The 26,517-nt window shown below is 41.3% G+C and overlaps 1 protein-coding gene and 1 long non-coding RNA gene across 2 annotated transcripts; both read right to left on the reverse strand.

Annotated features, from left to right (window-relative positions):
• Nucleotides 1-558: 558 nt before the first annotated feature.
• On the reverse strand, nucleotides 559-17,160 carry caprin2 (caprin family member 2). Its single transcript, XM_056425460.1, is given in 24 exon segments — nucleotides 559-1,219; nucleotides 4,586-4,640; nucleotides 5,298-5,359; nucleotides 5,519-5,565; nucleotides 5,567-5,687; nucleotides 5,785-5,929; nucleotides 7,123-7,263; nucleotides 7,341-7,439; nucleotides 7,521-7,619; nucleotides 8,058-8,156; nucleotides 8,237-8,344; nucleotides 8,444-8,493; nucleotides 9,543-9,627; nucleotides 9,749-9,877; nucleotides 9,953-9,994; nucleotides 10,606-10,830; nucleotides 10,976-11,013; nucleotides 11,173-11,280; nucleotides 13,540-13,622; nucleotides 14,924-15,162; nucleotides 15,605-15,691; nucleotides 15,774-15,836; nucleotides 15,933-16,188; nucleotides 17,117-17,160. Coding segments are annotated over 23 exon segments (2,940 nt in total). The 5' UTR covers nucleotides 16,176-16,188; nucleotides 17,117-17,160; the 3' UTR covers nucleotides 559-647.
• Nucleotides 17,161-23,693: 6,533 nt separating this feature from the next.
• On the reverse strand, nucleotides 23,694-25,300 carry LOC130200461 (uncharacterized). Its single transcript, XR_008833019.1, has 3 exons — nucleotides 25,214-25,300; nucleotides 24,561-24,627; nucleotides 23,694-24,252 (listed from the first exon to the last, which is right to left on the reverse strand). It is a non-coding gene; the product is annotated as an uncharacterized LOC130200461 (long non-coding RNA).
• Between the last annotated feature and the right edge of the window lie 1,217 nt (nucleotides 25,301-26,517).

The following is a 26,517-nucleotide window of genomic DNA, read 5'->3' on the forward strand; positions in this document are numbered from 1 at the left end:
TAACACCGTAGCCCCATCAAAGAGAACAGGTGAAAGGTCTAAAGTGCTTGGAAAGCTAGGCAAAATGTGTTGCAGTTGCAAGTCTAATACCCAAACTCTGTAATTCATCGAAAAACCACCAAAATTAAGCACCAAGTCACTGCACATTTTCTTTTTATTCAGGCACATCAAGGGACCGTTGCAATCGCAACAGTAATCCAATGAATCAATTTGGCCTCAAGTGTTCAACACCATACCCACCACCTAGCACACAATCCACTCAGCTTCACATTCTGCAAGTTGAGACTGAATGCATAGGAGCCCAACAAGTGCGATTCCGATAGTCAATTATAATCCATTAGATAAATCAGCCAATTACAGTTCATTCGCCATTTAACATCTGATCAGTCATCCAAAGCCATTCAGAAAACAAGGCACACATTACATGAGAGTTCTCACCAAAATCAGTGACATGCTATTAATGGTTGATTTACAGCAAGACAACGTGCCATCAGTTGCATTTGTATTTCAGTCTCAGGGACAACACCATCATGAACAACACATTCATGGGGAATCAAATACATTTTCTTTACATCAAGAACCACAAGACTGAAATGTCAGTTTAAATCACATTTAGTAATGAAGACGGGAGCCTGCTTGACTAAAGTTCAATCCTGGTACAGCAAAAAGCCAGAGAAAGTACTATACTTCCAGGTGCTGCCATAGATGGCGCCACGATGCAACCGGATCCACACCTGGTCTCCTTGGAAGAGAGGCAGGATGGCATGGTTGCTAGCCGTCTCATGATCTGGGGCTCCATCGTTGGCATACGCAGAGACCATGACCTCTTCGTTGCACATGAGGTTAATGTAGAGGGGCACGTTGATGGCGAGCTTCAGGATGTGGAAGAGGAAGACATAGGTTCCATTGGCGGGACAGGTAAAGCGGCCAATGTGGGGGTCGTACATCTCCCCAAGGTTGCTGTGCAACTGGTCAAACACGATGGGCTGGTCCAGGTTTCCAGGGGCGTAGTTGGCAGTGCGAGAGGCATTGAAGGCCACTCGAAGCGGCTGGGAGAGCGGGTAGAGTTGCATGGGAAGCAGGGTGTGATGGTGGCCATGGGGAGTCAGAGGGACCTCCACAGTGGAGACAGACAGGGAATCCCCATGACCCGAGTCCACAATTGTAAAAGCTGTCTCTCGGTCTGGTGTGCTCACCTGTGAAGAGTCACTCCAGACTGCTGCAGAGTCAAAGAAAAGCACGTTCATGTTAAACAATGTCAAAAGGAATCTTATTCAGCTGCCAACCAACATAACCTCACCCAAAACCTTTCAGAGGGAGTGGTCTCGATTCAGTTCGTTTTATTCTGGATGATTTTCAGATGTGGAAACATGACTCACCTTGATCTGAACCCAACTACTTATACATTCACAGAGGTCTGCTCCATCAAATACACAAACATTACAAATGATTTGCATCACTGCACACAATTTCAGAAATACTTGTCCTTTAACCATAAAATGTTAACTTGTAAATTTCGTCCAAAAACTGTTCTCAGGTACCGCATTTATGTTTCTCATCTTCTGAGGATCACATCAGACAGTCTCCTTCAGTCCATCTTTCATAATTGGATGAGTTGATGCAAAACAACATTAGCCATAGTCAAGAGGTTAAGCTTAGCTAATATTCAATTCAGTTTATTTGTATAGCCCAATTTCACAAATTTGTCTCGGAGTGCTTTACAATCTGTACACAGACATCCCTGCCCTAAAACCTCGCATCGGATCAGGAAAAACTCCCAAATAACCCTTCAGGGGGGGAAAAAAGGGAAGAAACCTTCCGAGAAATTAAAAAACTGCTTTGATATGTGGAGTTTGAACTATTGTCCTTTTTCCAATAGACAGATTCCTTGAGATGTATTGGACATCTCTAAAGACATTAATTTACCATTTCTAACAAATGGACCCAGAAATGTTCAAACAAATGATCAGAAATAATTAGCTTATGCCTCAATTAGGCCTATCATTTGGTAAGATCCTGCCTTAAGGACCTAAACAGAAATATGAATGCACATTAATTCTTGTATTTCAGATGTACACGCATGTTTAATCTAGCCCAGTATAACAAATTAATTGTTAACCCTTCACAAATTGATTCGAAACTGGTCATACGTTTTGTTTGCATTTGTTTTGTAGACGTGTCAAATTAATTTTTAGTTTCTGACTTACTAAATTTAGTGTGCCGTCATGCATTTATTGTGCAAGCTCTAGGCATTACAGAATCAATTAAACTTCACTCAGCACATCAATTTCCTCTCCCCAACCAGTCACACCCTGGACCGCTCCATAAGGCTCACCATCAATCACCTCTCTGGCTCCGTAGTATGAAGTCCATCTGCCCCTCATCCCTGTCAGTTTGTCTCACTGACAAACACTCCACCCTTCAGCCCTTATGTAGCCCCTCCCCCTTGATCAGCTTAACCCCCTCAAAACCAGAACTGACTTTCACCCACACTGGTTCACACCTTAACTCTACCTCATGAACTCCCAGAAGCGCAGAATAGAGATACTCTCCAGCAAAACGGGACTATGCTTTAAATGCAGCAATATAAGATACCTTTCAATACTGCACATTCCACCTAGTACTCTGGCATCATCCACTCCCACATACACCAAGGTCCTCTTCTCCACAGTAAATAAACTTCTCAAACCTATGGACAATCACTTGCACCCCTGTGAAACGTAATGCCTTTCAATCCTTCTACAAAACAAAAATTGGGACCATCTACAATCAACTGGCCACTCCTAGGCCTGCCAGCCTTGTCCCTGGATCTGCAAATCCCCCAATAACAGCCCATTCACTCTCACTTCTCCCCAATTTTCCTCTCAGATCTTAATAAATCCATATCTGGCATGACACCAACCTGAACCCCATCCCTTCCACTTTAGTCATGGCCCGTCTCACCTCCTCCTGTCATCAACTACTACCCTTTTACTGGCTCTGCCCCCATTGCCCTCAAACTCGCCTCAGTCACTTAGCTCCTCAAAAAACCTGGCCTGGACCCTTGCAACAACAACTACTGACCTATCTCCAATCTCTTTTATCTCTGGAATATTTGAATGCACTGTTGCCAACCAACTCAAAACCCACCTGGACTCTAACCAGCCGTATTTCAACCCAGATTCAGATCTCACCACAGCACAGAAACCGCCTTCAACAAAGTCACAAATGGTCTCCTGATGACCACCTCCTCAATATCATACTAGATCTCAGTGCAGCCTTTGCCATCAACCACTCAATCCTACTCATATCTCGAGTCCTCTCTCCTTATTACTGGAACAGCCCCCTCCTGGTTCAAGTCATACCTCTGACCACCAACAGTTCATCATCATCAATAAATCCAGGACTGACAGCCCAGTCCCTCAAGGTGTAGTACTCTGCCCCCTCTTAATCCTTTAACCGCTCCCCACTTGGCAATATCATACGCCACCACGGTCTCCACTTCCTCGCAGACGATACAGCTTTACATCAAATTCATCACACCCACTACACCATCAGCAACACAGATAATGACCTGGATGTAAGCCAATTTTCTCAAACTCAGTGACAAATCTAAAATTCTCATAATCAGGTTCAAATGACCCAAATCACACCATAACTGTCCCTCTGCATCAATGGTACCCCCGTTTCTGCTTCAACACCAGTAACCTTGGCGTGATCTTTGATCCAATCCTCTCCTTTGAAAGCCTCTCCCTTGAAAGCCAAGTCAATCACTGGACAAAAAAAAACACCTTCTTTCATCTTGAAGTGAAGACGAGAATGTGTTTCTGCTCACGGGGTGAGCAGAAACCCTCACTCGTCTTAATTACTTCAAAAAGGGGAAGAAACCTTCAAGAGAACAGAGGATTCTTCTCCCCGGATGGACAGAAGCAAGAGATGTCACGTTTACAGAACGAACGGCGCTATAGAGCAAGACATTCAATGAATATGATAGAAAATAACCAGAGACCTTCCTTCATAACCTCCACTGGCTCTCCGTACAGCAGATAATCCAGTTCAAAATTCTCCTCATCACCTACAAAGCTCTTCACAACCCTGAACCCCTTTATGACTTTCTGACCTCTTGCATGCTTCCACCCACAACCTCAGATCTGGAGACTCCAACTTCCTTAGCCCCACTACTCTGTCCACGCATTGGACCAGGGGGGGGGGGGGGGAGGTTTCTCTCTCGCTCTCCCTCTCTCTCTCCCCACTTTCAAAACGGCATATAAAATCCATTTATTAAAATCTGCTTTTAGCCTGTGACACTTGTTTTTTTATATTTAGTTTCTCACCATCGTCATCTTTCTTGTTTTGTTGTTGATTCTATCATTTGTTTATACCATGTTAAGTGCCTTGTGTACCTTGTAAAGAGCTGTACAAATTAAATGCATTATCAGACCGTTAGTGTATGAGTAATAGATATTTTAATAGCATCAACAACATATCTAATCCCCATCATTTCCAACAAGCATCCTTGAGTGATAAAGCAGGCGTCTGATACAAAAGATCTTTCTGAGGGAGGGAGAGACACTCTAATTCATCTCTAATATATACAGACACTTACCACTCGAGTTATGCCTCCCTCCTCCGCGTCTGTAGCTGTGTTGATATCCAGAGTCCTGAAAAAAAAAGATAGAATTTCAAAACGGACATACAAAGCAGAAATAATGTCAATAATGTGATTATATCATCGGTCAAATTGGTTTTTGACTATGGAAGCCAATCAAATATCTCAGTTAGGTCCCCTGTAAAATAATTGTACAAACTGCTGAACATATGCATTTGTTCCAGTTGTAATCATTTGTAGATCCCAATACATACTGAAAGAGGCATGCAAGAATGAAGACAAGCAGCAATCACCATCTTTAAGGTAGCTTTAGACATGTTCTTGTGTGTTGCAGTTTGGGAAAAAAGGGAGTCTGTATTGCAGGTTGGGAAAAAAGGGAGTCTGTATTGCAGGTCAAATAACAAAAGCAGTCTACTGAAGGAGACCATAATTTAACACCAAGTGTCATTATTCACCCATTAATTTCACTGATGGCAGGGGCTAAGGTACCACCTGCCCATTAGGAGGAACCAACATTCACATACACCGTAGGAACAGTCTGCGGTGGAAAATCTGGGGGGTTATTTCAACCTGCCCAAGGACAGTGAAAGAACCAAGGATCGAACCACCGATCTCTGCTCTACCACTGACACATAAGCCTCCCAAGTCACAGGACTACCAGTTAGAGACAATAATACCACTACATAGATAACATAGCAATTTCACTTACTCTAGCAGCATAGAGGAGAGGGACAGAGTCTCTGAGATCCGTCTGAGGGGTGTAGGATTCTCCTAAGGAGCAGAAATCAGCGATGAGCTTCAGATCCAACTAGTGAATTAAAGCTCCTACAATATCTGCTTCAGAAAAGATACCTAGCAAATTTAGAGGCAAGAAATGCAGTGGTGGGGTGACAACTTCAAAGAGGTAAAAGGAAAGCTGAGGATAGATACCTCAATGCCAACAAGAAGAGCGAAAGGGTTGTGCCAGTCCCTTGCAGCAGTGCCATACCTCTCACAGATCCTCTGGTGTAGTACGACTCGCTGGGATGACATCTACTTGACAGCCCAGGGGACAGGAAGATCGGTCCACCATCACCCACCGTATAGTCTGACTGGTACACTAGAACGACGAAGCGGCACAAAATCAGGCTGAGACAATAGACCATTCAGTCCATGCAGATTGAACATTTTTGGAACAATTAAATTGATCAACATACTTAGCTGTGGTTCGTCTTCTGAGGGAGCAAACTCTGGTGGCGTTTGGGTACTGGCAAAGTTGTACCTGGGCGTATCAAAAATGCCAGAATCTGGTTTGTAGTTCAATGCCCCATTCTGAGGTAAGGAGGCAGTCACCTTGAAGACCTACAGTGAGAACATGTTCAAAAAACCTGTTCAGATTATTAAAATAGTCTATTGTTCACATCTCATATTAGAATGCATCTCGACTGACCACATGCCATTTGGTTATGCTTTTGTCGACACATTTTATTTCTTAGTGGGTTAAGAACAAATGGATCTACTACTGCATCCACTATAGTGGCCACTTCCTCTCAGGTACGGCATTCAAACATTCTTCATTTATCAGGAGAGAGCAAGACGCATCTCAAAAACATGGGAACATGTGTTGTATAAATGTTAGCCCCTCCCATCAGTGAATGAAAGGCGACATGTAGTGTGTTAAAGCAGTTCGAGTGGTCGGAAGACTGTACTTTTCTATTCAGTGGCGAGCAGCATCTACACTAAATGAGTCTTTGGCAGATTGATGGCCAACCATAAATACAGAAATGTAAATGCAACGAAGCAGTAATGAAGAATGGAATTTGGGGTGGAGAACACACACATCAAATATTGCAATGCCGTTAGCTCCATTATCTTTCCCATCTTCTTTAAATGTCCTCCCCTCTGCATTAATCTCTCTTTTGATATTTTGGGACCATTTGTAGATTTGTTCCACTTTAAAATCACGTATCTTGAGTTAAATGCAGATATGGAAACAGTTTTTGTAGGATGCCGTTCTTTCGCGGGTCACAAAATCGACATGCATCATGGATAATTTATTCTTTGGTCACTGTAAAGTATCATATGCTTCAATTTTAAGACAATCATATGCCTTTCAAGCTGTTGTGGACTACATAAAATGACATGGTGGGTCAAATCTGCATGCAATGGCACAAACTGTCCTAAAACAGATTATATTTTTAAATGGTTGACTTCCTGTTGGGTTTATGGTATACCTTCATACCATAAACACGTATAAAAACATGGTTATTGTAATCTCCATACATTACATCCGTCTATCGAATTCCTCCTGGTAAAATTTAAGGGTTGATGAAAGAAACTTTGAAAAGTTGTAGTGGCACTATCAAGCCCTTTTACACTTGAGCAAGAGACTCATAAACTCCGTTTGATTCCTGTGCAAAGGTGAATGATTTTCTGAACTAAAATCCCTGAGAAATGAGTTTAATTTCTGCTGAGAATAAACAAATTACAAAAGGGCTTGCCGAACCCGGGTTGGTGCTCGGGCCAGAATGCTGAATACCTTTGCTCAGACTTACAGGCTGGATGTTGGGAAAATGGGCAGATGTCAGAGTTCGCCTGCTGGGGGGTGTTGAGAACGTTTGTCCATGAGGGGAGGTGGCAGTGCAAGATGCCATCCCATTACAAGGCGACTGCTTCCTTGACTCAGTTAATGGGATCTGTGGGACACCAATAAATGGTCAAAGTTACAAAAGTATTTTACCAACACATCAGGGAAAAAAGGCTAGACACCTACACAAGGTAGGTTTGTTGAGGAAAGCTTCAGGTCACAGATCTCCAGACACTGTTCCTCATTTGTCAGACTGGTCTGCTTCCTTGACTCAGTTAGTGTGATCTGTGGAACACCAGTAAAAGGTCAGAGCTACAATAAAAGTATTTTACCAACACGTGAGGAAAAAAAAGGCTATAGACCTACATGAGGTCGGTTTGTTGAGGAAACCTTCAGGTCACAGATCTCCAGACACTGTTCCTCATTTGTCAGACTGGTCTGCTTCCTTGACTCAGTTAGTGTGATCTGTGGAACACCAGTAAAAGGTCAGAGCTACAATAAAAGTATTTTACCAACACGTGAGGAAAAAAAGGCTAGACACCTACACAAGGTAGGTTTGTTGAGGAAAGCTTCAGGTCTAAGATCTCCAGACACCGATCCTCATTTTTCAAAGTGGTTTGTTTCCTTGACTCAGTTAATGGGATCTGTGGAACACCAATTAAAGGTCAAAGCTACAATAAAAGTATTTTACCAACACATCAGGAAAAAATGGCTAGACACCTACATTAGGTAAGTTTGTTGAGGAAAGCTTCAGGTCTACGATCTCCAGACACCGATCCTCATTTTTCAGAGTAGTTTGTTTCCTTGACTCAGTTAATGGGATCTGTTGAACACCAATTAAATGTCAAAGCTACAATAAAAGTATTTTACCAACACATCAGGAAAAAAAGGCTAGACACCTACATTAGGTAAGTTTGTTGAGGAAAGCTTCAGGTCTAAGATCTCCAGACACCGATCCTCATTTTTCAAAGTGGTTTGTTTCCTTGACTCAGTTAATGGGATCTGTTGAACACCAATTAAAGGTCAAAGCTACAATAAAAGTATTTTACCAACACATCAGGAAAAAAAGGCTAGACACCTACATTAGGTAAGTTTGTTGAGGAAAGCTTCAGGTCTAAGATCTCCAGACACCGATCCTCATTTGTCAGACTGGTTTTGCACTCCAGAAGCCTGATAGGCAGTGGGGTTGACTAAGTGGGGGGGAAGAGGATGAGGTGATGACAAGATGTCTAAGGAATTTAAATTTTTAATCACAACAGACTTATCACAGATAAGATATGACATCTTACATGCATTAATTTGGGCAGGATAGCAACGGGGCTCCTCAAATCCGTGTGATCTGGTTAGATGGAAGTTTAAAAATAAATTAAATGAAACAACTACATAAGTAACATTTTTAGATGAATTTAATTTCTCAACCACATTTGCTGTCCATACACAGCAGACATTTCTTGTAATGAAAATGTGTTTACATCCAGACTGAACAGCCACACTTTCAGCTCCATGAGGCCAGCAGAGCCAAACACTCAGGTCAGTACTATGTATGTCAATTTTGAAGGTACATTTACATCCATATTAAGCAGTTTCAGTGAAGCCAGCAGTCTTAATGTGTTAGTGCGGTTCTGACAAAAACATTTCCATACATTTTCTTCTGCATATCTAGCTTATTGGAAACTTAACACTGAAAGCGCTTGTCCCGACGCACTGGCCAGGGTGCGCCCAAATGATGTGGCCGTCCCCGCTGAGTTAATCAAACAAATCAAACAACCATCTACTAAAAAAAAGACTGACACAGAAAAAACTGCTCTGTGCAAAAGAAAGTAGCCTCAGTTTCATCTCAAGTGCTCATGCTCAGACAGAACCTTTGACTTTCTTTCGCAATAAATGCCCATATTCTTAGTCAGCCGATCCTTTTAGGGTCATTTCTCAACCCATTCCAGGTGGAGCAATATTTGAACTCCATCAACTGATGTGAAATCTTTTCACGCTCCATTACAATTTGAGAGTACACCCGAGTTGCGATCATTGCATCATCCCACCCCATACATGACACTATCGCAGCTCTGCACAGCTCCTTCAGCTCCTTCAGCCACTGGCTGATTCCTCCCCGGTGTCTGAGGGAGAGGTACCACAAGTCCTTCTTTCCTGCTGCTGTCAGGCTGCACAACGCACTGCAGTCGATCGCTGGAGATCCTGGCAAACTCAGCACTTTACTTTATTTTCACCCTGTATATTTAGTATTCGGTTTTTTAGTATTGCGTTTTATATTTATTTTCATTGATGCTCTGATGTGCACCGCTGCTGTAATTTTTGAAATTTCCCCACTGTGGGACAAATAAAGAAATATCATATCATAATTTCAAAGATTGTTGACTTGTTCCAAGTTACCCAGAGGCAATGGAGACCCAGACGGCAGTCTCTTCAGTCCTTGATGGTCGTTAGTAAGGGAGAGATCACCATTCAGAAGAGAGTCCTAAACCCAGACAGGATAATATCAAAACCGTCAATACTCGCAAGGTTGAGTAAATATTCAAACCATTATTTCATCTTGTGGCAGTTAATAAGAACATAGGTATGCAAACAGTAAACTCCACCTGCATAAAACTGAAGGAGCCATGGATCTTTGTCATGAAGTCCTCAAGGTGCCGCTTCCTCAGTTCGGGGTCTTTGGGTAAGGCACATTTAGAGCTGAACACCTCCACAGGCATACCCATGTGAACAGCCTGTGAGGAAGAAGATAATTTGCAAATAGTTTACATTGAGATGTCTGTACATTTTACACAAAGTTTTGTACTCACCGATTTGGCAAGTTGCTTGCTTTTGGCCCTAGTTTCTTTTTTCTGGGGAAAACATGAATTATTATTTGTTGGCACCATTGTTTAACAATAACATTCTGCACAATGGTCGTACAAATTACAACCCTCTCCAGTTTGTGCCACCGATTTGATTGAAAGACAATACCCTCAATGTTTAATTGTATAAATTGGTATAGCATTCATGTGCTGCACTTGTAAACAAAGACTTTTGAAGAGTATGTTTTGCAATTTGAAAAGAGCTAAATTGAAGGCTAGATCTACAAAAAACTTTGAGTATGAGTGAATGTTGTGTTCCAACAGTGATGGAATGTGACTAAGTGGATTAAGATGCTCAAGAAGCCTACTGAACAGGTGTACTTAACTATAGTACTTTCATTGCATTTAGTCTGAATAATGTGAATTTTTACTTTTTGCACCCAAGTATACTTTGATGCCTATACTTTATGATTTTGAATACAGAACCTTTACACTGGCAACAAAAAAGATAATTGGCCTCTTTTTCAAACCTTAAAACAACTTCGCGCAGAACACATTTGATGTCGAACTGCATCAAGCTATCCAAGATTCATACATTTGGAGGACAAAAAGAAAATGCATACTTCAATAGTTAAGAAAAAAAACAGTGATAACCTCACCTTATTGTCGTCAATATGTTGTTTCTTGGTGGCAACTGGGACCTTGGGGATAAAAGTGGCAGCTCCTTTCCATGGTTTGGGGCCTGCAGCTTGGAGTGAGCCAGGTCCATCTAAAAACTCCATATCCCAGCGGTCCGGAGGCTCCCGCTCCCTTGTTTGGAAGTCTGCCTTCCAGTTCTGTGTAGGAGCAGTCTCTGCTTCACTCTGGTACAGTCCATTACCAAGCTGCCATGTCACCAAGAGAGCATTAGTTGACCATGGGGTTTACGTGCAGGTAAAAGGTACTGCACTGAAAAACTGCTGCTTTTATAAAATATTATATATATATATATACATACATACACACAAACACATTGATATCAATTCTTACCACCTTAGAAACTTCATTTGGTTTCAACTTAGATGGGGCTGAGAGGAGAAAAAAAAATAAAGTCACATATCGGAAGAGGTAGTAATCAAGTAGTTTCAAAAATATATTAAACTTCATAAAGGTTCAAATAAAAAAAGGCATGATCTGAACCGTTAACCCCACCAGCGAGCAGACAAATGTCAGAAGGATCATCTTACTGCTGTTCTGCCTGAGTAACTCCTCTTGAGACTTGTTGGGTGGACGTGGAACAGAACTGAAGTACTTGTACTTCAACAGCCTGGTGAGCTCTTCTTTGAAAAGCTTAACTGAAAAGATTAAGTCAATTAAAAAGGAAAGTCAGAGGACCATAAAGGAAAACAAGTTGGTTTTCATTTCTGTATCTTGAGCCATTGGGTGCACGAGCTGTAATAATCATGATAGGAATCACTGCTAAATACATCTTAGCAGTCAAGTTGTAAACAAGTAAAGAACTCGTCTATCCATCAATCTACTTTCTTTGGTCTGTAAAAACAATGATAGTGATCACATTCACAGTATTATGAAATCTCAATTTGGCGGGCACAATGTTTTATAACAAATGGGTTGTATTCCAACCTCTGGCTAAATTTTAATAAACTCAGCTTAACCTTCAGCCCAAATCTAAACAAAGATCAGGCTGACTTTAGTGCGCTGGTTCATAACCAGAGGCCTTCTTTAATGGAGGCATCATGTAGGGATCGCAAGGCATCAACTGCATCCAAGCAACACATCTTTAATATATTAATGTAATCATGTGGGATTTACTCTTGCCCCAGATCGAGGAGCGATGTTATACAGTTATTGAATTTTAAACCCTGCTTGGGGAAATTACAAGATAGACGACTTGGGGGTTTATTGCCATGTTGGGAAATCCCAACCATGTACATGCAAAACGTATAGCACTACATAGTTTTATAGAAAAGGGATGCACATAACATATTCTTTTAGCTTCCTTTTATTCCATGCAGTTGTCATTATCATATCATTACACTTCAACTTAGTAGATAGTAATATGCCCCCTGGTGGAATAGTGGCAAAAACACAGCGTTCTTTTCTTTTTATAATTCTGTAATTTATAATATACTTGTTCAAAATTAGACATTACCATGCAGAAATAAGCAAATTCCATGGTGTCTTTTAATTTTATTTTCTTCATTCAACTTATTTCCTATAAATTTAACTAACTTGTAATGCAAAGATATGCATTCATAGCCCTGAGAACATAATTCAAGTGTGGGTGATGGAGTATGTTCGAGTCAACAACCATATAAAAAAGATATGTAGGCTATTAAGAAAATATGATGATAGTGCTTGTTTTCTTACATGAATGCGTGTCATAAAAAAAAGTTTTTTACGAATATACACTAATTGCACACTAGTAAAGCAAGCGGGCACTGGCTCATCCATCTAAAGCCAGATTTACACAAGAAAAGTTGAAGATACACAGCGACCATCAACAGTTATTTACTCACTATGCAGACAATCTGACGGCAAGTATACACAACAGCTATCGTTACATTAAATAAAGACATTAATCTTCATTAAATGAAGGCTTGAATTAATGTCTCAAGTAGCAATGGCAAGGCCATCAGTTTCTTTATTGTTCAACAGTAGCCTATATGTAATCAGTCAAAAATTTAACAATATTCGACATCAATGATTTTATTCTAAGTCAGCAAAAAAATGTGTTGTGCAATGTCATGTGATGTGGGAATGCCTTGGTTCTGGAAATTAGTTGGAAGAAATGTACTTTTGTGCCTGGTAAAGTGCTTACCCTCCTTAAACGCATCTTCAGAAATGTGTTCAGAGCATGCCATAGGGATATTGTTAAGGATAAATGTCCATCATTGAAGGAAATTAATTGGCAGAAAATAAATACAATATTCAGAAATATGTTTTAAATCAGAAATCACCTGAAATGTAATCATTGATTAGAAAAAGATAGTTGCATTTACATGGGCAACATGTCCTTCGGAGTCATCTTGCACCACCATGTTTCTAAAGCAGCCAAAATGAACACTGGAGATTTTTTTTACATCATCCAAGGTAGGGATGCTTTCCGAAACACTGTATTAAATGGGCAACGGTTCTAAACTATTAAAGATCTTAGTATTGATAATCCCCCAATGCAACTGGTGTTTTAAAAAAAAGATTGCCGTAATCTATTACCACTCACACGAAGTGTCAGTGAACATGTAAATGAAACCTAAAGAGGGGTATTTGGTTGGTTGCAATCTGCAACACACGATATTGTCCTTTGCAAAGAGGTTACACTTTTGTAGAGTCTGTATTTGGTGCTTTCTCATTTCAGGACCACATACAGACTCTATTGAGTGTATTGAAAAATGTCCCAATATCCTCTTTTACCACCACCCTGAAAGCCAGAGCACATACTTATCCCATGATAATTAAAGAGTGCCATATACCTTTGAAAAACAGTAACACAAAAGAAATTGACCTGTCATATAAAAATGACATTAAAGTGTCATTTTGATATACTTGTTCAAAATGACTCAAAGGCTCAGCAGATCTGCTTCAATACTCACATGTGGATCCAGCCACTGGCTCATCCTTCCCCTCTAGCAGGTCCAAATAGGCCAGAGCCGCTTGCGCCATCTGCTCCTCTAAACTTTACCACAGTGAAGATAGAGAGGAGAGGTCATCAATGAGCCAAGAACCCGTGTGACAAGCAGCACCGAGCTCCAACGTGGAAATATGCTGTGGAGGCTCTCCTTATAGCATTAAACTAGTGCTAGTTTTTTTTTTTAAGCCCATAAATCCCAATTTGCGTGTGCTCCGTCATAAAGGACTTGGAGTTTTTACACAATGTGCAAAAACACAACTACAAATAATATTGGGGCTCAGAAGGTAGTGGTTAACCCTTCCATCAGATAATTTGTGGGTTTGATCCACGGCTCTTCTAATCCATGTGTCCTCGGGCAAAACCCTTGTCCCAACATTACTGTGCCATTGGGGTGTGGCTTTAAGTCACGTCAAAGTGCTCCGAGTAGGACATTGGGCATATACAAGGAAATTTAACTTTTCCCGTACGTTATTATTTTGTTGCCATTGTATCTCATGTTGCAGTCTGTTTTGTGTGGTGGTTTTAGAGCCGTATTCTGAAATAGATCCTTTCATTTATCTTTTGGTTGTACAGTCCTGACTAGCTCATTTATACTTTATGCATCATATCTTGACCTTGCGATAGAGCTCCATCATCCATAGGTGTTCATACAACCAATAATCATTAGGACTGGACAGAAAGCACAGCAGTGTGCCCACAGATCTAACCTTGGTGGTCAGGGACAATATAGAAAAAAATAAAATGCAAGTAAAGACTGTTACTTTTAGTTCATTCGGCCAAGTCCATGAAAGCAGAGATTGCCCGTAGTGAGAAATTAGTGCAATTGTAGCTCTGACATTTTCTTTTAAATGATTGAAGCCATTTTAGCCTTTTAGAATGATTCTACAAACAACCAGAAGCACACTTTTATCCTCAGCAATCTTTCAACAACAGAATGAGCATACCATCATATAGTTTTTGAAATTATATATATGATAATGTTATGAACCCAAACACGAGGGTGTTAGATGTTTGACGTTTGTGGGATTTCCACAAGTACACAGCAGAACTTGTAGTTAGTTCTTCCATGATGGAAATGACAACTGGTTTTACGAAGATAAGCCACGCTCCCTCTAAGGCGTAAGCGAAGAGCCACAAATGGTCAAGCGAGTAAACTCGAGAGTAAACTCAAGAGAGTAAAGCGATTCAAATATTTGGTGTGAACGCAGCATTAAAGTTCTGTTTCAGTGTATCGTTTACTCGATCACCTCGCTTCCAATATTATAGTCACTGTGAATGCAACAACAAAAAAAGTTATATTAATTATTGCGGCCTCTAGTTCTTTGTGTCCATAAACTGCCAATCACCTCAGTCCGTTATCCCTCTTGAACCCCAGTAGGGTAGCAAGCTGATTAAGGCCATGCAGCTTTTGGGCTGCAATGTGTGGCGCCTGGTTGTGTCCAGCCAGCAGGTCTTTTCTAACGTGCTCCTGCTGCATGCAGTGTAGGAGGTGCTGCATCTGCAGCACAGTACTCAGTTGCCTCCTCTCAGTCTCCTCCTTCACCACTTGCTCCTTTCTCATTGCCTTCTTCTGGGCTCTCAGCAACTGCAGTAGCAGGATGAATCAAGCAGCAGTTTGAAAACTTTGCATAAAGTTTTTATAAATTTAAACAAAAAAGAGTCACACAAAAATAAATACATTTCTAATTTTTTTTAAATTGGAAAGCCCTTTTCAAATGAAATTGCTCAATACACAAGACAATTTGATCATTAGCTTTCCTCCCTCACATCCGACTTGTGTCTATGTATCATCTCTGAAGCTAACGCCTAGGGTCAATTAGCTTTGCACAAAGAGTTGAAGAATGGGGGAAGAGGATAGCGAGGCTCAATACACTATAAAGCTTAACAGTTTTTGTGGCATCTTTTGTTTCAAGTAGTGGTGTGACTGATCATAAAACTCAATTTGGATCAGTACAAGATAAAAGGAAGCAAATAATGTATGGATCCCCGATCACATTTTGTCACTGCTCCTATTGCCATAGACTTACATCCTGAGTCAAGACATCCAGGCTTTTGTGGAGCTCCTGTGCAAATGCCAGATTATGCAGCACCTCCTCGTACTTTTCAACAGCCTCCTGGAAACAAAGACAAATGGGGAAAAAACACAAACTCACAAAATATCCTATTCGTTGTTGCAAATAAATAATCTTGTCTTACCTTCTGATCCTTGTTAAGTTCCTCACCCCAGTTCAACCTCTTCTTGTAGTCTTTAAGTTTCAGCTGTGGTTACAGAGGTCGATAAAAATAAAAATAGAGAGTCTGCCTCTATCTATGCTTTTTTAAACAATCAACTGTCATTTTCTAGAACCATCCTACCTTCTTTTTCTCCAAATTGCGGACTTTGTGTTTGAGGCAGATGAGCCCATCTTCAATATAGGATTCATAGCCATAGTAGACAGTGGAGGTCTCCAGGCTGAGCTGCAGGGCAAGGAGACCGGGTGGGCACACCGTCGGGTGATGATCAGCCACCAGCAGGTTCTCCTGTCTTTCCTGCCCCTCTTCTGTGCATTCGGATGGAGGGGCGACACTTGGACTCTGGGAAGGAGAAAGCTGCACCATGCTGATCTCCACACTGGAAGGAAAGGAACACATTTTTGTAATTTTTATATTTGGAAATATGCAAAGATTCAAACATTCTGGAGAGAAGTGAGGTCCTGTGTAATTTGTGATAATGGGCAATACAAAATAAACTGAATTGAAGTATAGGATCAGGTGGTTTCTATGCTACGTACACACCAAAAGCGCAGCGACCAAATCCCATGACACGCGTGTGGCTGCGATAGACACATTTCTCCCGGCGACGCATTTACAGCGGCGCGTTTTGAGCGCCGCTGTTGAATCAGAACAAGCAGGAAATAATGTTATGAAAACAATAACACGCGTTTAGATGTTCGGCTTTCGTAGCGCAGGAAGCGGAAGTCTTTCAGACATAACAGTTAACTTAATCGGCGAAAGTGACCGAGCTGTGTGAGCCTAAGGGTGATGTCATGAACCCAAACAGAAGGGCGTTAGATGTTCCGACGTTTGTGAGATGTCCACAACAAGTATAAAGCAGAACTAGTAGTTAGTTATTTAGTGGTGGATTTTGGTGTGAACGTAGCATTAGACATATTGGACCCCTCCAGTCCGGACTTTACCAGATTAAAATCAATGGTACCGATGCTGACTTAATTTCATGAATGAACCAAGATGTTCTTACGTCACAATTTCTAATTATTATTATTTAATTTTTTTGGAGTCTGTTTATTTTTGTTCTTTTCCCTTTGCATTGTAGGCTATCCTTAAAGTCCTGTCTTGTTCATTTGTAAAATCAAAGTAAATATACAAACAAAATATAAAAGGGTAAGAATAATACAATTCAACAGAGAAAAGATGCTGGTGGTAGCAATCAGCGTGTTTCATAAGATTCAGGCAAATTTAATTATTTCAGGTTCAATCACCAAACACGTGAGGATGTCATTAAAAACAAACGACATGCCAAAAGAGCACAGCTGCCTCACCTCGTGTCTGAGTCGTGTGCGTTGAAGCCTCTCTTGCAATGCACTGGGCATCCGAACGTCTGGACCCTGCGCGAGCCTTTTCCAACCGTGATGTTTAAATCGCAGAGGGCCCGTCGGTTTCAGCTCATGCCTTTATATAGCATGCCGGGTGTTTCGGTTAAACAAGCGGCAGTGTTAACTGGCAACTTTCAGCCGGACGCGCCTGTTGCTGTCAGACGCGTTCGGCTGAAGGTCGCCATGTTAACAGGGTCGCCAGTTAAACCGAAACACCGGCTACAGACTCGCTCTCCCGACAACTTCCGGTTGTGGCACTTGATTTCTGCACACACTTGATCCTACACTAAAAGAAAAATATCGGTATCACATCATTAGAATGTTCCAACAGTGTTTTAGTCATTGTGGGGTGGAGAAGGGAACTTTATTGTGATTCTCCAACTTTTTAGTAACATGTTTTGTTTGCACATATATCCGACAAAGTAAAGCAGCAGCAGCATTGACCGGGCTCTCGCACCTTGCTCCACAAGTGACCATCACACGCTGCATGCACCACGTACACGCTCTTCCAGGCCCTAAACTCAAATATTTTGAGCGTAACTCCGAATACAATCATGAATAAAAAAACTAAGTGTGTGTGAATGCGCTATAGTGTTTGTCACATAACAGACAACTGATCACTGCTGAATGACTCAAAGTGGGAAGAGTCAAGGAGAAATGGCAGAATCTATAGTTCCATGTTGGAAAGACGCTCCTTTTTTCAGTCGAGAAATAAGTTTAAGCCTCAAGGTCATTCCATGTAGAATAATCACATGAATTAGGTTGGGTGTAGTTTGATTGTATTCAACAAATTTACATTACGGCCTGGTTCCAAAACAAACCAAGACAATTCACTGGACTAAAGGTTTCCCCGAACCACTCTTGTGATTGGTGGAAGCAATCCCTTTTCTTGAAGACTCAGGGGCAACAAATTCTGTTGTGACAAAGAAATCTTGACCATAACCTAAATGTAGTGGTCAATGTATTCTATGTGTATATGTGTATTCTACGGGCAAATTCACCACTCCTATCTCATCTGTACATGAGAAGGACAATCTTCCTCCTGAAAAAACAAAGCATGCATTTTTATCATTAAAATGTTGTCCAGTTAATCTGCTAGGCAGAGACTTGATGCAAACATTAGGAATAAGCTTAATCTCTACACATGAAGTTTTAAAAGTTGTACGTATTCCTCTACAGTACAGCCAAACACGCCTTTGCATGTGTGTCTCTTAACATTACTCTGGTAAGAGACATGAAACAAAACCTGTTCTCTTGTCATCCCCCATTCTGCAGATTTTATGAACTCCGTACACGTGCATTGGGAGTTTAGGAGAGAGAGACCTAGCTGCTCCTTTAGCTTGCAGTCCCTTGTGCAGCCCCCCTTCTTCCCTCGGAAGAACAGGTCCAAGTCTCGACTGGAACCCATTCCAGCTTGGGAGGACCAAGTTGACTCCCGAGGAGCGGCGGCGTCGCCTACGCGGGGGTAGATGCATCTATTACGGCCTTGTTGCCTCCTATCCATTAAAAGACTGAAGAGCCGTCACTGGTGAGCCATAACCCTTTCCGTACGTCTCTCTCTGTACTTCCCAGTGTTTCTATCATCTCTCCAACTGCCTCTCTCAGTCAGATAGTATTGGTGGATTCCGGTTCAGACGCCAACCTGATGGACAGTGAATTGGCTCGTAAACTGGGGTTAGAGAGCCGTCGACTCTCCAAACCCGTGGAAGCTAGCGCTCTCTTTGGGCGCCCACCCTAACTCACCACACGTCAACCGTACAGCTAACCTTCCCTGACAGCCACACAGAGACTATCTGTTTTCACCTGTTCCAGTACCTGCAACACTGCCTCATTTTGGGCAACCCCTGGCAGTCCCAACACAACGGTGTGACGGTGATCGAAAAAATGTGAAGAAAGGGACAAAAGAGTGGAAAAAAAGATATTCATCTGCCAATATTTCATGATAATTTGAGGGCACAGAGCAATATTTTGATTCATTTACTGTATGTCACTACTGTATGTGTATTGAACACCATTAGTGATATAAAAGTGAAATAAATAGCATGTTACATGAGAAAATGGCAATATCACCCAAAAATCATAAATTCTCCAATTAGAGATTCGCCTAAACCTTTGAACTAAACAAATGAGAAAATATGATTTACTTTACTTAATAAAGGTCAAACTTTGCACAGAAACATATTACATATTGTGCTATGATACGGTAGAGTTAACACTTTCAATATTGTAATTTAATTTCTTCTTTTTATCTGTGTTCTATCATCAATCAATAAACCAGTAACACATATTCTGCTATATAGACATCTTAACTAACTAATATCATCAGTTTTTTTGTAAATGTTAAACTGTTGACATGTTTCAAATAGCCCTTGTGGTTGAATAGATAATCTGATTTTAGTATGGGTATGCAAACCATTTGCAATTTTTTAGAAAACACGGCTGGGCCAATAAAGGTTTTAAGACCATCATACAGGGATACATTCTTTTAACATTCATGTTCGAGAACATTAATTGTGTGTCCATTTTACCGAAAATAATGTTTATTTCCTTTATGTTGTGCTCTATGGGATGGGTTTCTGTAGCCGCAACATGTGCATTTGAGCTAGCACCAAGATAAAAACTAGTGTATGTACTCTGCTTGGAGCACATCATTCACAGGACTAGAGGGGTGGCTTACAATATACGTGACAGCGTCCCTTTAAGAGAATGAAGGAGCGCAGGAATGAACGCAGCAGTCAAGGTTGATCTCTTTGGCTGCACACCTTTGTGGTCGTTTATTCCTCTCACAAACAAATCACGAGTGGCACTGACAACTCGTCACCTTTAAGCCCTCAACGCCACCTTCAATTCAATTCAATTCAGTTTATTTGTATAGCCCAATTTCACAAATTACTAATTTGTCTCGGAGTGCTTTACAATCTGTACACATAGACATCCCTGCCCCAAAACCTCACATCGGACCAGGAAAAACTCCCAAATAACCCTTCAGGGGGAAAAAAAGGGAAGAAACCTTCAGGAGAGCAACAGAGGAGGATCCCTCTCCAGGATGGACAGATGCAATAGATGTAATGTGTACAGACGGACAGATTTAGAGTTAAAATACATTCAATGAATATGACAGAGTGTATGAATAGTTCGTAGGAGGCATATTCCACGATGGAGACCTCCACGATCCATCAGGCAGATGGCGGTGGGGAGGAGGAGTGGGCGGAGTCTCAACAGTGGGCAGAGTCTCAACAGGACAGTGGCGTAGTCAGGAGCAGGAATTCCACGACCCAGACCTCGATGATCCATCAGGCAGATAGGATCTATGCCGTCTCATAGGGTCCGATGACCCCATGAGACGTGAAGTCAAAAGGACTCCGGGGAGAAAGCAGAGTTAGTAACGTGTGATTGAGAGATGAAAATTCATCCTTAAGGAGAGAAAAAAGAGGAGATAGGTACTCAGTGCATCCTAAACATCCCCCGGCAGCTATAAGCCTATAGCAGCATATCAAGGGGCTGGACCAGGTGAACCTGATTCAGCCCTAACTATAAGCTCTGTCAAAGAGGAAAGTCTTCAGTCTACTCTTAAACGAGGTGACTGTGTCTGCCTCCCGGACTGAAATTGGAAGCTGGTTCCATAAAGGAGGAGCTTGATAACTAAAGGCTCTGGCTCCCATTCTACTTTTTAAGACTCTAGGAACTACAAGTAGTCCCGCATTTAGTGAGCGCAGCTCTCTAGTGGGGCATTATGGTACTACAAGCTCCTTAAGATATGATGGTGCATCACCAATCTAGGCTTTGTACGTTTAGAGAAGAATTTTAAAAGTGATTCTTGATTTTACAGGGAGCCAGCGCAGAGCAGCTAATGCAGGAGTGATGTGATCTCTTTTCTTAGTTTTAGTGAGAACACGAGCTGCAGCATTCTGGATCAACTGGAGGGACCTAAGAGATTTATTAGAGCAGCCTGATAATAAGGAGTTGCAGTAATCCAGTCTCGAAGTAACGAACGCGTGAACCAATTTTTCTACATCTTTTTGAGACAAGATGTGCCTGATTTTTGAAATATTACGTAGATGAAAGAATGCAGTCCTTGAGATTTGCTTTACGTGGGAGTTAAAGGACAAGTCCGATCAAAGATAACGCCAAGATTCTTTACAGTGGTGTTGGATGCTAGGGCAATGCCGTCTACAGAAACCACATCACCAGATAATTGATCTCTGAGGTGCTCAGGGCCGATTAAAATTACTTCGGTTTTGTCTGAGTTTAACATCAAGAAGTTGCAGGTCATCCATGTTTTTATGTCTTGAAGACATGCTTGAATTTTACCGAGTTGGTTGCTCTCCTCTGGTTTTATCGATAAATATAGTTGAGTATCATCTGCATAACAATGAAAGTTTATGGAGTGTTTCCTGATAATATTGCCCAAAGGAAGCATGTATAAGGTAAATAAAATTGGTCCTAGCACAGAACCTTGTGGAACTCCGTGATTAACGTTGGTGGTTATCGAGGCGTCATCGTTTACAAATACAAATTGAGATCGATCTGATAAATAGGATTGAAACCAAATTAGTGCCGTGCCTGAAATGCCAATCGACTGCTCCAGTCTCTGTAACAGGATGTCATGGTCAATGGTGTCGAATGCAGCACTAAGGTCTAACAAGACCAGTACAGAGAGGAGTCCTTTATCTGCTGCCATTAAGAGGTCATTTGTAATTTTCACCAGTGCTGTCTCGGTGCTGTAGTGTTTTCTAAATCCTGATTGAAATTTCTCAAATAAACTATTATGATGTAGAAAGTCGCACAACTGATTTGCGACCACTTTCTCAAGGATCTTGGAGAGGAAGGGGAGGTTAGAGATCGGTCTGTAGTTAGCCAACACCTCTGGATCCAGAGTGGGCTTCTTCAGGAGAGGTTTAATAACAGCCACTTTGAAGGAGTGTGGCACGTGGCCTGTTAGCAGAGACACATTGATAATATCTAATAGAGAGCCGCCAATTAAAGGCAAAACGTCTTTAAGCAGCCTCGTCGGGATGGGGTCCAAGAGACAGGTAGACGTGTTTGAAGTAGAAACCGTTGAAGATAATTGGTCACGGTTGATGGGAGAAAAGCCCTCCAAATATACACCAGGGCATTCAGCGGTTTCCAAGGCCATTCCACTTGAGGACAGATTGGCACTGGTTAAGGGCAAGAGAATATTAATCTTGTCCCTAATAGTTAAAATCTTTTCATTAAAGAAGTTCATAAAGTCATTACCACTAAGGTCTATAGGAATGCTCGGCTTCACAGAGCTGTGACTCTCTGTCAGCCTGGCTACAGTGCTGAAGAGAAACCTGGGGTTGTTCTTATTTTTCTCTATTACTGATGAGTAAGAGGCTGCTCTGGCATTACGGAGGGCCTTCTTATAAGTTTTAAGACTATCTCGCCAAACTAAGCGGGATTCTTCGAGATTAGTTGAACGCCATATGCGTTCAAGCTTTCGTGACGTTTGCTTCAGTTTGCGGGTCTGAGGGTTATACCAGGGAGCAAACCTCCTCTGCCTCACTGTCTTCTTCTTCAGAGGGGCTATCGAGTCCAGTGTCATTCTCAGAGAGCCTGTGGCACTATCAACAAGATGATCAATCTGGGACGGACTAAAGTTAGACCAGGAGTCCTCTGTTATATTGAGACGTGGTATCGAATCAAATTCAGAAGGAATCGCTTCTTTAAATTTAGCTACAGCACTGTCAGTTAGACATCTGGTGTAGAAACTTTTGACTAACGGAGTACACTCCGGTAGTATAAATTCAAAAGTTATGAGGTTGTGGTCTGACAGAAGAGGATTCTGTGGGAAGACGTTCAAATGCTCAATGTCAACGCCATAAGTAAGAACAAGATCAAGCGTGTGGCCAAAGCTGTGAGTGGGTTTCTGTACTCTCTGACAGAAGCCAATAGAGTCCAACAAGGAGATGAATGCAGCACTAAGGCAATCATTATCAACATCCACATGGATATTAAAATCTCCAACAATAATAACTTTATCAGTTTTAAGAACCAAACTTGATATAAATTCTGAGAATTCAGATATAAACTCTGAATATGGACCTGGTGGCCGGTACAGAATCACCCCGGTTACGATACTAGCTCTTAAAGGGACCCTGTCACTATATTGTAAGCCACCCCACTATAGTCCTGCACTGTAAAATGTAATAAGTTAACTTTACTTGAAAAAGGTGAGGAAACCGATTGCCTCAACATTTCTAAGTAAAGTAGCTCAATAGTTTTAAGTTCTTCAAGCTAAAATTAACTAAGTTTAGGCAACTCATGTAATTGCAGTAAACATTAGTATAGTTAACTTAACAATTATTAGTTCGGTTAACTTAAAAAAGACAACTTAAAAGATCCAAGTTATATTAAGTAAACAGTACTAATAAGAACTAGTTAACTTTACTAGTCAATGAGATCCCATTACTTAGAAATAGTGAGGAAACCGATTGCCTTAAAATGATCAAGTAAGCTGAACTAAAAACTGTAAGTTGTTGAAACAAAAGAAGGAGAACAGTTACAATGGAAGACAACGTTTATTTAGAAGAAAAACACATGTTTTAAAACTCAAACAACGTGCTTAAAACGCTGAACATGTTGCCAGATTAGGTTTTGTAATGCAGAAATATGATGAACACAGCGTTTTCGGCATTTGCTAAATTTCACTACAGAAAAACAACAAAAACAGACATTTTCTATAAAAGAGTTCTATTGGAGATAGAAGGGTGAAGTTCTCGGGCCTGACTGCACATCATGAACACAGTCCCTTATGGCATCAGTAGATTTTTGAGTGATTGTATTTTAGGGTTTTTGGTCCAAGTGAGAAGCACTCTATGAATAAATTCAGAAGGTGTTCCTCACTCGTTGAGGATACTCCAAATTCAGGGGTAAATAAGTCCGAAGAGTAGCCACACGGCACGGGGAAGATTATCAAGGTCACCCATCACGACTGTTCCTCCCAAAACGATGGCAGTAGTTGTAGACTCCAGGTTCAGCGAGTGAGGAGGCCACGATGTCTTCAGCACCGTCAGGGTCCCAATGGAGGTGTGGGACACGTCCAGAAGGTCATCAGAGTCCTAATAACAAGTGCAGCATAAAAAACACAATTACATGTCAAATTTCACGTTGCATTTCTATGGTAGAACACACAATGGTTACCTGGAAGTGAAAGATGCTCAGGAGTGAGTGCGATGATTAATTCATTGATCATGTGATTCACTGAATGATTGCAAAAGCTAATAATAAAGAATATGAATTGTCATATTTACAAATAGGGATGATATTTGAATGGAACAACAATAATAGAGCAAATGTAAACAACAGAATGTAGAAGGGCCTGAGAACAGGTCGATGCAGTTGCATCACAACACGCCCCGATCAGGACCCTTTGGTGGCATCTGCTGTGTTTCCATAGGGTCAAGTCGAAGCTTCACGCCATCCTAAACTCACACCTTCAATAAAGAAAGACCAACGTTTAATACGTGGGCAACCAACCATATTCGTGGTAAACATCCACATTTCTTTGTCACTGCTGCTTCTGGGAAATGTGCTCCTACCACAGGAGGCTGAACAGGTACCTACCATCTTCAGCCGTCACACCTGCATCATATTGGCTGCTCCTGAACCTCCTGTGGCAGTAGAGCGAGCATATTACCCAAAATCAACAAAGAAATAGCGATAATGTTACAAGTGAAAACCCTTTTTTGGTAACAGGAGATATTAGTAGAACCCCTCTACCATCATGCAGACATGTGAAGGTGTACAGATGCCCATTTAGGTGTGATATGATTTGTAATTTTTTATTTTGAAGGCCTTTGGGTTTTGAATGGGGCGACTAGAGAGCTGCAACTGGACCCGACTGGAAAGACGGGAGATCCCACTAAAAGGGCCCCAATCAGGGATAAGTGAATCAAAAAGTATAGAAGCACTGATTGGAAGAGAAGTAGCCAATATCAAAAGATGAACAGGCAGAACACATGAGATAGATTGGGCATTCTGTGGTGTGGAATTAAATAATTTTGACTAAAGTCTACTTACAAATTCTTGAAGAAGTCTGCGTTGTCATCTCCAAGGATGACGGGAGAGCCACGGAGGACTGCTGTTCACCTCCCAGTCACATCTGTACTCTAAAACAATATTTTAAACACACACAATTCACAAGTGTTAAAGGACAATCGTTTGACAGCTCTGCATGCAATGCTGTGACACTACTTTATTAACCACATAAAGAAAAATGACTGCTTGAGAAACTTACCAGGTGTGACTTGTTGCAGATATTCAAGTTTCTGTCCAACACTTTCCCCCTCTGGGTCTTGAACTTCTCCAGGAAGCGAGGAGTGTATTTGTCGAGATCTTTGAAGAACTCTGATTGCAACTCAGATTTTTGCTTGATAAGCGACAGAACTCAGCTAGAATCTAACGGAAAGAGAAATAAATTAAGATTTCGTCATATTAGACCTACAGTAAACACATTACAACATACTACATCACACTGGGCAGAAAACTAGTGGCTTCTAGATTGAACAGATTTCATCAGCTCCCCTCATCGGCCCTTCATGGTCGTCACAGGAGACACTCTGTGTGAAGACATGAATTCAATCTGGCAATGCTTCCATGTGTTATGCAGTAGTGTGTAGAAGAAAATAAGCAATACTTACAATTCATTGCCAGGTTTTTCAAGGCCTACAAAAGAAACAACAAAAGCAATTAGTCAAACTGCAAATAACTCCTCGTCAAAATGCATTTTTACGGCTAAAAAGCCATCAGTTTAATGGAAGATTTCACAGACAAATATGATTAGAAATGCTTATCCTAGATATAGTTAGATAGATTGAAGTCATAAATTGTCTGTAGGGAGGTTGGCAGGGAGCTTAGTTTCAAACTTGCTATTGGTTATAATGGATGTCATTTCCAGTAAATATCACAAAATAAGAAATGATGTATAAGTAAAAAATAAAAAGACGTTGTACCACATTCGCTGTGGCCGAGAAGTTCTCCATCATACGGTTGTGGTTGAATTATTCCTCGTTACATTCAACCTAACATTGCATTCACTCTTAACTCAGTGACAGTAGCGTTGTGTGACTCCCGTAGTGCTGCGTTAATGCACACGAGTGAGACAGCCACGACGATGTCCGCCATTAACATTGTGACTCGTTTGTTTTGACGGTCTAGCTAGCTTACATTAAACGCTTCGTAAAGTTAACATTCAACTACGAAAATACATATGAACAATATGGCGACGATACAACGATGTTTACCAGTGTTGTTACGAGATGTGCCGACGCTTCGAAGCGTGTGTCGAGTAATGGAGGGGGCGTTTCCTCGAAGCGCGTATCGAG

This window comes from Pseudoliparis swirei, chromosome 10, assembly GCF_029220125.1.
Source record: "Pseudoliparis swirei isolate HS2019 ecotype Mariana Trench chromosome 10, NWPU_hadal_v1, whole genome shotgun sequence".
Lineage (NCBI taxonomy): Eukaryota > Metazoa > Chordata > Actinopteri > Perciformes > Liparidae > Pseudoliparis > Pseudoliparis swirei.